The sequence below is a fragment of the Phoca vitulina genome, unplaced genomic scaffold, assembly GCF_004348235.1.
Source record: "Phoca vitulina isolate PV1807 unplaced genomic scaffold, GSC_HSeal_1.0 scaffold81, whole genome shotgun sequence".
Lineage (NCBI taxonomy): Eukaryota > Metazoa > Chordata > Mammalia > Carnivora > Phocidae > Phoca > Phoca vitulina.
The window spans coordinates 3,675,869-3,685,487 of NW_022589784.1; the positions used below are offsets into that span (position 1 = coordinate 3,675,869).

At 64.1% G+C, this 9,619-nt stretch overlaps 1 protein-coding gene across 9 annotated transcripts in view; it reads left to right on the forward strand.

The window, feature by feature from the left end:
* KDM4B (lysine demethylase 4B) overlaps window positions 1-9,142 on the forward strand; it is a 134,651-nt gene extending 125,509 nt beyond the window's left edge. For 6 of the 9 annotated variants that reach the window (XM_032394529.1, XM_032394531.1, XM_032394532.1 and 3 more), the window contains 7 exons: window positions 44-120; window positions 372-427; window positions 656-764; window positions 4,661-5,089; window positions 5,361-5,480; window positions 5,994-6,086; window positions 7,146-9,142. In XM_032394529.1, coding sequence (XP_032250420.1) covers window positions 44-120; window positions 372-427; window positions 656-764; window positions 4,661-5,089; window positions 5,361-5,480; window positions 5,994-6,086; window positions 7,146-7,322 — 1,061 coding nt within the window. In that variant the 3' untranslated portion in view covers window positions 7,323-9,142. The remainder of the gene's footprint in view (window positions 1-43; window positions 121-371; window positions 428-655; window positions 765-4,660; window positions 5,090-5,360; window positions 5,481-5,993; window positions 6,087-7,145) is intronic. The other 3 variants (XM_032394530.1, XM_032394534.1, XM_032394537.1) reach the window with 1 other exon arrangement.
* Window positions 9,143-9,619: the final 477 nt, after the last annotated feature.

The following is a 9,619-nucleotide window of genomic DNA, read 5'->3' on the forward strand; positions in this document are numbered from 1 at the left end:
CCCCCCCCCCCCCCCCCCCCCCCCCCCCCCCCCCGTCTTGCAGGTTGCTACGGCATCCGCCCCGAGCTGGTCAACGAGGGCTGGACGTGTTCCCGGTGCACGGCCCATGCCTGGACTGCGGTAACTCACCCCTGCAGCTGGGCCTGGGACCTGGGGTGACCTGGGCTGGCTACCTCCCCTCCCCTCCCCCGGTCTCAGTTTCTTCAACCTCGGCAGCAAGGGGGTGGAGCCCGATGCACCCCCCCACCCACCCCCGGCCCCGGCCAGTCCCTTCCATGGCCGCTAGTTTGAAATGTAAGCGCTGCGGGCAGAGGCCGGAGCAGGTCCCAGGGCAGAAACCCCCTCACCTTGTGGTTATCTGGTTCCCGCAGGAGTGCTGTCTCTGCAACCTCCGGGGAGGAGCCCTGCAGATGACGACCGACCGGAGGTGGGTGGCGGGGGCTCCTCCTGGGTGTGTGGCCTCGGGCCTTGAGGCATGTGGGGGGACCAGGAGGAGCTGCTGGCCCAGAACATCCCTTAAGGTCCTGTAAGCCCCAACCGGCTGGCAGCACTGGCGGGGGCGGGGGGGGAACAGCAGCTACAAGATGACCCCAGGGCCCAGGGTGGGGTGCACCTGTGAGTCCTGACCCCAGCCTGCCCCCCGCCCCCCCACCAGGTGGATCCATGTGATCTGTGCCATCGCCGTCCCCGAAGTGCGCTTCCTGAACGTGATGGAGCGCCACCCCGTGGACATCAGCGCCATCCCCGAGCAGCGGTGGAAGCTGGTAGGTGCCCCGGCGTCGTGCCCCCGGGGGGTGCAGGGTGGCTGCCCGGTCGCCAGATGCCACTGATTCCAGTTTGGCCAAACCGATCTCTTTTCGGAGGTGCGGCAGGTCCGTGGCTTCCGGGGTCTCTGTGCAGAGGCAGAGTGCAGCGTGCAGCTCGTGCGTTCCCGCGTGGGGGAGGCTGCCCTCGCTCTGCCCCGGGCTTGTCTGATTACCGTGAGCCCCGCACTCTGACGAGCCTTCCGGTGCCCCGGCAGCATTGCTGACTACGGCACCCCGTCGTGCGGCCGGCAGAGCGCGCGCTTGCTCGTGGTGCGTGACTGAGCGTTACACGCCCTGAACCGCGCCACCCCCGCCCCCGCAGCCACCCTCCTGCTCTCTGCGTCCTGGAGTTGACTCTGAGTGGGGTCACGCGGAACGTGTCCTTCTGGGCCCGTCCCTCTCGCTGTGCATAACATCGTCCGGGCCCGGCTGTGTGGTTGCCGATGGCAGGATTTGCTTCTTTCTGTGGCCGAGTAGTAATCCACTGTGTGGACACGCCACATCTCTCTCCGTTCCTCCGCTGGTGGACACGTGGCTGTTCCTGTGTCTTGGCCGCTGTAGACAATGCTGCCGTGAACACGGGAAGGCACATGCCTCCCTGAGGTGCTGTTTTCATTTCCTTGGGTCAGCACCCTATGGTGGAATTCCTGGATCGCATGGTGGTTCTATATTTTTTAACTTTTTTTTTTAAGTAATCTCTATACCCCACTCAGGGCTCGAACGCACAACCCTGAGACCAAGAGTTGCATGTTGTACCAACTGAGCCAGCCAGGCGCCCCTGGTGGTGGTTTCTCTGACTTTCTGAGGCACCTCCGTCCTGTTCGCAGAGTGGCTGCTCCAGCTTGCATTCCCACCAACAGTGCATAAGGGTTCCCCTTTCTCCGCATCCTCGCCAACATTTGCTGGTTTTGGTGTGGTTGATTTTAGCCGTTCTGACAGGCGTGAGGCCGTATCTCGTTGTGGTTCTGGCTTGTATTTCCCTGACGATGAGGGACGGTGAGCATCTTTCCGTGTGCCTCTTGGCCACCTATCTATATGTCTTCTTAGAAAAATATCTGCTTAGGTTCTTTGCTAATTTTTAAATTGGGGTTGCTGCTGCTGAGTTGTAGGAATTCCGTAGCTGGCCCCTCTGGATGCACACGGCGCTTCCCTCTGCAAGGCCTCGGGTGGAGTGTGGCCTTGAGGGGCTCCCGCCTCCTCCTCTCACCAATGATGGTCACCCTGGGGGAGCCTCGGGGACAGCAGGCCGAGTGGGCAGAGTGTGACTGTGAGCAAGCCGCCGGCCGGCCACGTGACTTTGGACAGCTCCCTTGGCCTCCGTGTACCTCGGCCTTCCTGTCTGTACGGTGGGCCGCTCATGGCCTCCTGCGTGGCCAGTGGTAACTGGGCCCGGCCGTCCGGCGCCAGCTGGGCCATCTGAGCACCAGCTCCCGCTCTCAGGCCCCTCCTTGCCGTGACCTCACCACTGCTTTGCCGTGGAAACGCATGGGGGACTCTGCCGGGCTCTCTCGTGGCACCTGACAGCATCTGGCTGCTTTTCCCAGCTTCTTGGTTTCCCGGCTGCCGGGGCATTCCAGGGGTGCTGTTCCTCCAGGCTGCGGGCGGGCCGGAGGCAGAGAGGGCTTTGGCCAGTGGGCCTTTCGGGGAGTCCTGTGGGGATGCGGTGCTCAGGGCCCACAGGTGTGGGGCCCCCTGGCAGGGCTGAGTGGCCAGCTGGAGGAGCCCGTGTGGGAGGGGCGGGGGGCCTTGGCCCGGGGGTGTGGGGCGGCCGGCACCAGCCCTGCCCGGTGTGGACAGGTGGTTAGGAAGAGGCCGGCGGCCTGCAGGTGACTCCTCCAGGAACGCGGGCGTAAAAGGCTTCATTATTCAGGTGGAATGATGGTGCGGCACGCGGTGCCTGTGATAGATGCTCCCTCCCAGACGCTTTATGGATCATCTGACATTTCCAGCTTGCAGCCTCTTCATTACCAGCACTTGTAACGATGAATTAAAAATCCTTCTACACGAGGCTCACTTGTACTGCCTAATGGAGCCTTGCAAGGAAGCCAGCAGTTAACTCCTGCTTGCCCAGCCGCCCGCCCACCTTCCAGAGCCACATGCTGGCCACAGGCTCAGGGATGGTCACTCCTGGTCATCCGTCCGTCTGTCCCCATGACTACCTGGCCTCTGGCCCTGGGCGCTGCAGGCGTCCTGGCTAGCGGGGGCGGTCCTGTCCGTGCCGTGGCCGAGCCCAGATTGTGCCCATGCTCCGCCCTGTCACCAGGCTGGGATGATCCCCGGAAGAACTTCGAGGTCTGGTGGGGACTCCCGAGTGGGAAAGATCAGTTTGTGGGGGGCAGTAGAGGCACGGCTGGCTGGGGGCAGGCGCTTGGAATCAGTTCTGCCCTCTTGTTGGCCCTGCTTCGAGGTGGAGGGGCTCACCTCAGTCAGTACGAGGGGGGGAGGGCAGGCATTTGCCAAAGCAGGTTGGTGGGTGGGCGTGAGGGGCAGGCTGAGGACATGGGACCTGGTGTGTGTATGTGTGGTGGGGGGCGGGTGTCTGCAGGTGGGAGCAGCCTCCCCGGCCAGCGTCACCCCCACCCGTGGCCCCTGGCTCCCCCAGACCGCTGCTCTCCACTAATGTCTGCCGCCCCCCTGCACTCCCTTCTGCAGCCTCCAAGGGAGACCCAGATGCCCAGCACCAGGGGCTCCTGAGAGATGGCACGGCGGGGGCCCGGCCCACATTCTAACTGATGGGGAAGCTCAGAATGAGGGGTCGCCACCCACGGGCTGAAATGTTTTGTGCTGTCAGGCGTAGCCGTCGGGTTCCCCTGGGTCTGCACCGTGGGGTCGGCCCGGCTCTAGCTCGGCTGTGGCCGGTGCAGCAGGACTGCTCGGCGCCCCACTGGCTTGGTGGCGGGACCTCCGCTCCCTGCGCTGGGGCTGCTCCCTGCCTCCCTGCGCCTTCCCGTCGGCGCGCACTGGAGGGTTAATGCCGCTCCCGCCTGTGGTGTCCGCGCCTGTCCCCGCAGGCTGGTGGGGATTAGGTATTGACAGTGTAATAATGAGATCTCATTGCCATCGATCGGCGTTGGGTGCGTTCCCGCGGCGCCCTTGGCTGCGCTGCGTATCTGGCTTTTGAACGTGGTTTACAGAGCGATGAAGGCCCGCTTAGTAAATGCTCAGAGTGACGGCACGTGGGGGGGTAGGGCTGTCCCACAGCGCGGACCAGGGTGGGGGGTGCGGTGGGGAGCAGCTTCGTGGAGGAGGCAACCCCACAGGGCCTTATATTCAAAATGAAGGTAGAATTCCCAATTTTAGTAGCTTTTAGTACATTCCCAGAGTTGGGTAACCGTCACCATTATCTAGTTTCAGAACATTCCATCTCCCCAAAAAGAAGCCCCCCCCATCAGCTGTCACATCCCCTCCCCTTCCAGACCCTGGTACCTACGAGCCCCCTTCCTGTCCGTGGACGTGTCACCCATGTGGACTCACACCCCATGTGCCCTTCTCTGTCTGGTTCCCTCCCTGAGCGTCGTGGGCTCTGGGTCCAGCCCCGGGTCAGCGCATGTGGGCGCCTCGCTCCTGCTCGCAGCTTGGGGACGTTCCCGTGGCTGGCTCTTCAGTGACTGTCCCAGGCAGCCCTGCAGAGAGGGTGTGTGGAGAAGAATCCAGAAGTGCTCCTGGGGGAAGCCGCTGGCTGGGTTTGGGGGACTCTCCACCAAGGTCGAGAGCCCCGGCCACACGGAGCTCTGCGGGCTTTGCCCCCGGTGCCTGCCCCCACGCCAGCCGCGGGGGCTGCTGCCTTGCAGCCCCAGGTCTCGAGGGCCTTTCCGGGGAGACCTCCCAGCCCTGGTTCGTCTGTGTCCCCCCAGAAGTGCGTGTACTGCCGGAAACGGATGAAGAAGGTGTCGGGAGCCTGCATCCAGTGCTCCTGTGAGCACTGCTCCACGTCCTTCCACGTGACTTGCGCCCACGCCGCCGGGGTCCTCATGGAGCCGGACGACTGGCCCTACGTTGTGTCTATCACCTGCTTCAAGCACAAGTCAGGGGGCCACAGCGTGAGTGCCCCGCCCGCCCCCGCCCGCCCCGCCGCCGCCGCCTGCGCGCTCACGCGGCCCTGTGCCCGCCGCCCGCAGGTCCAGTTCCTGAGGGCCGTGTCCTTGGGCCAGATGGTCATCACCAAGAACCGCAACGGCCTCTACTACCGGTGCCGGGTCATCGGCACCAGCACGCAGACCTTCTACGAAGTGAACTTCGACGACGGGTCCTACAGCGACAACCTGTACCCGGAGAGCATTACCGTGAGCGGCGCGGGGCGGGCGCGGGGAGGTGGCCGGGGGGCTGCCCGAGGCCCCCTGCAGGGGAGGCGCCGCCCGGTTCTGCAGACACAGAGCAGAGAGCAGTCGGTTCTAGACGATTCTGCAGCCGGGCCCCCCGCCCCGTGCCCACACGCCGCCAGCACCCAGCACGAAGCACGGCCGAGCGGGCCGGCCGAGGCGTGGGGAGGCGCAGGTGCCCCACCGAGGCCAGGGGCGCCGGGGTCTCACCTCCCGCCGCCTTCTTCCCCTGCAGAGTCGGGACTGTGTCCGGCTCGGACCCCCGCCCGAGGGGGAGTTTGTGGAGCTGCGGTGGGCGGATGGCAGCCTCTACAAGGCCAGGTTCATCTCCTCTGTGACGAGCCACGTGTACCAGGTGAGCGGGCGCCTGCCCTGGGGGGGGACGGGCCGGGGGGCCGTGGGCAGCTCCTGTCTGCCCCACGTAAACGGTCAGGGCTTGTTACGCCTTTAAGCTGGAAGGGGCCTCAGTTGTCCGCTGTTTTTCTCATAGACCTGTCTTCCCACTTGCGTGTGTGGGAAACAACATACGTAACGTAAAGTTTACTGTGCTGCGCGTTTTTAAGTGTACAGTTCAGTGCCCTGATATTTTATTTAATCTGAATGGTTGTGAGTTTCTTCCCGTGAGTGTGGAAGAGAAATCACTTAGTAGCCTGAAATCTTGGAGGAAAATCACCCACATTCCAGCCGCCAAAGTCGGTGGCTGCTCATCCTCAGCTGTTCTGCTTTCTCTCGTGTTCGCCGGCACCCATATTTCTCTATATCACATCCCTACACCCCTTTTCCTCTCACTGCCCTTCCTTGAGTGGGGACGCCCCACAGCGGTGCCCCTCGGCGGGAGGCCACCCCTGAGAACTGCATCCCTTTGCAGGTGGAGTTTGAGGACGGGTCTCAGCTGATGGTGAAGCGTGGGGACATCTTCACCCTGGACGAGGAGCTCCCCAAGAGGGTCCGGTCGCGGCTGGTAAGTGGTGTGGCAGAGCCAGGTGGGGGCGCTGCCCCCAGAAGCCCTTTGTGGTCCTCAGGGAAGCGGCCCGTCCGAAAGGCCTCGGCCTCCCCTTCGTCCTGCTCCCCGGGAGGGAACCTGGTCAGTGGCGGGAAGGACGGGTTGCAGGGCTGGTGACAGCCCCGCCAGGAGGAGGCAGACCCGCAGGAGCCCGGCCCCCGGCCACTGTGCTCCACGGCGGCCGCTTGAACACAATCCGATCTCCGACGCTGGCGGCACCAACAGAAATCGTCCCTTTTCAAAGGGAACAGTGAGTCCCAGGGTTGAGGGACGGTGACTGGCCTTTTTTCCCGGGCCTTCTGCGGTTGTCTTTCTTTCGTGTTTAATCCAAAGGCAAGGTTCTGAGGTGCAGGCGGCTGTGGTGGTCGGTGAACGAGCTCAAAGTGCGAGCCGGTGCGGGTCGCCCCGCTGACCTCAGGCCGGAGGCTCCCGCGGGGAAGGACGGGGCTTGCCAGACGCGGCCAGGCTGGGCTGCTCCTCCTAGCCGCCATCGGGCCGGACAGACGAGGCTCGGGCCGCCCCCTGTCCCCGGGCCCTGCCTGCTGGGAGGCTCACACGCAGGACTGGGGCTCACGCAGAGGCAGGAGCGCTGAGCAGCCACCCCTGGCGACCGGTGTCACTCTCAGAAGGTCACTGGATGAGGGACCGTGGCGCAGGGCCCTCGGCCCCAGCGGGGTGGGCGTGTGCCCCACCGGGTGCCCGAGCGGAGCCCCCCGGTCAGTCTGTCGGGCCTGGAGGCTGCACCTCTGAGGTCAAGGTGTGGGCAGAGTGGATGGCGGGGGACCGCGGCTTCCGGTTCACGGACGCCTCCTTCTGGGGTCCCCTCGTGGCTGGAGGGAGAGGGAGAGCTCCGTGGGGTCCTTGTGATTAAAGGGCACTGACCCCATTCCCGGGGGCCCCCACCTCTGAGACCGGCACCTGGGGCGTAGGGCCTGGACAGATGGATCTGCGGGGACGCAGCCCGGGGGTCCGCAGCCGCCCGCTGCCGCGCTAACCCGTGCTGTCTGGTCTCCGCAGTCGCTCAGCACGGGGGCACCTCAGGAGAACACCTTCTCGGGGGAGGAGGTGAAGGCCGCCAAGCGCCCGCGGGTGGGCACCCCGCGCGCCCCCGAGGACTCAGGGCGGAACCCGGACTACCTAGCGTTCATGGAGAGCCTCCTGCAGGCGCAGTGCCGGCCCGGGGGCCCCTTCTAGGACAGCCGGCCGCCCGGCGACCCCTCGGCCCAGCAAGGCAGGCGGCGGCGGGCCCTGGCGTTTGCTTGCTGTGAATCCTGTCCTCGCCTCCCCCGGCCCCGAGAGGCTACCTCCACGTGCGGCCGCCCCGCTCTGCGGCGACAGGAGCGAGCAGGACGCCGGTCCGCGGCCCGGACTCAGGGAGCAGGGCCAAGCGGGCTCTGGGGGGGCCGGCCGGGGACTCGCGCCACCCCCACGACTCAGATTCGTAAACCATGTCAGCTCTTCTTCTCGAAAAGGTGCTACTGCATTGCCTGCTTCCTGAGCAGCCTTTGAGATTGTGACTTGTGTACATACATCACCTTTGTGAGGCTCTTTCTATAAATACCTATTGTTTAAAAAAAACACACACGAGAAAAAAAGGAAAACAGAGACCAGGAAAAAAAATCCCCAAAGTTGTTTTCTAGATTTGTGGCTTTAACAATGAAACAAAACAAAAATGTTCTTTTTCTCAGAACCGAGATACGCCGAGGGAGATAAAAGCATCTCGTTTTTTGTTTGTTTGTTTGTCGTTTTAAAACCTCGCTGGTCTCGGCGAGCGGCAGGGAGGTGCCTGGGAGGCCGGGCAGGGTCGGGACGTGTGTCGAGGCCCGTCCTCCTCCCCCAGACTTGGCGAAGGCCTGGGCGGCTGGTACCGTCTCCTTGGCCAGTGCCAGCCCCGTGGCTCTCTGCGCCGACGGGAGGAGGCCGGCCGCGCCCTTTGGGGGTCCAGGAGCCCCCCTCTGGTCCGCGCACGCCTTCACAAAATAAACACTCTCTCTTCTGGTTTGCTCCATCTTTTGCTTCCTCCCCTCGTGAGAACCACTGCACGGCTGCGGCCTCCAGTGCTTGCAAAAGGGCTTGGTGCCCACGGAGTGTCCCCAGCACCGCCCGGGCCTCCCGTGGCCCTCCCAGCGGGTGCGTGGCTGGCTGCCTGTGGCCGTCTGGGGAGGGGCGACGCAGGGCCACGCAGGCCTCCCAGGTGGCCTGAGTCCGGCCGTTTCCCTGTGTGGGCGAGGCCTGTGTCCCCGGGCTCTGGCCACCCAGGTGCCCCACGTGCGCAGGGACGCCCGCCTTGGACCCCTGTGTCCCGTTTGGGAAGCGTGGATTTGTGTGTCTGGGGGACAGCAAGAGAGAACCAGTCCCGCCTCCTGAGAGCTGGGCGTCGGATTTATGAGAGCGTGCCTGCGAGGGGCTTGGGACCCCCGCCCCCCGCTGTCCTGCCCTGGGCCCGACAGCATAATTTTGCTTGTGTAAAAAAAAATTAAAAATTAAAAAAAAGCGTTCTGATGGCTACCAGGCCAGAAAGAACTATTATAAGGAGAACGGAAAGAATGTAAATGAGCCGAGAACCTTTCATTTGCTTGATGGGGGGCGGGGGGCAGGTGCCCTGGAGCAGGGCGGGGGCGGGAGGCCCGGAGGGGAGCCAGCGGGGATGTGGGGGTTCCCCTCTGCATGCAGCAGCTCCGCCCGATGCGGCACTGTGTTCATATGTAGTTTGAAAATGCTATTTATATTGTAAAGAGAACAAAAAGCGGGCTGGCCCTCTGGGTCAGGGGGGTGGGGGCCAGACCCGGGGGGTCTTTCTGGGTCGAGGGTGACTGACGTGCAGACAGGCCGCGGCTCAACAGAGGGGAAAAGCCCATCTCCCCACAAAGGTATATCCGTGTCTATGTACAAAAACGAAAAACAAAACCCACCCACCCTGATTTTTCTCCCACCCGAGATTAAGGATGCGCTGTATTTTTGCCTAATTTCCCCTGCCTCTAGGTTCATAATGAATTAAAGGCTCGTGAGCACTGCGAATTACAGCTCGCTGTCGTGGTGGTGTCTTCATTTCTGGGTGGGCGCCGGGAGGCGGGAGGGCGGTCTCCCCGCAGGGGGGTGGGGGGCGGGCTGCCTGCTCCCAGACAGAGCCGAGGGGAGGCCTCCCCAGGGCGCGGCAGGGTGGGAATGCGGCCTGGCCCCTCGGCTCCTGCTCCCGGCCTCCTGATGGAGGCAGTTCTTCCCCAGCCCACGGCTGTCGCGGCTTGTGTCCCCGCAGACCCCTCCCCGGAGGCTGTCGGGCTCCACTCACAGGCAGGCTGGGGGCAGCGGTGGCTGGGGCATCAGGTCCCCTCTGAAAGACAACTCTCTCTGACCCCTTGCTTGTCTGGGGCCAGTGGCGACCCTCCCCCTGCCCTCTTGACCACCCGGTTCCGGTGCGTCAGAGCCAAGGAGCATGCCAGACCACGGGGTCTCCCAGGCCTGGGATGAGACGGGGCCCCCTCCCCTCATGA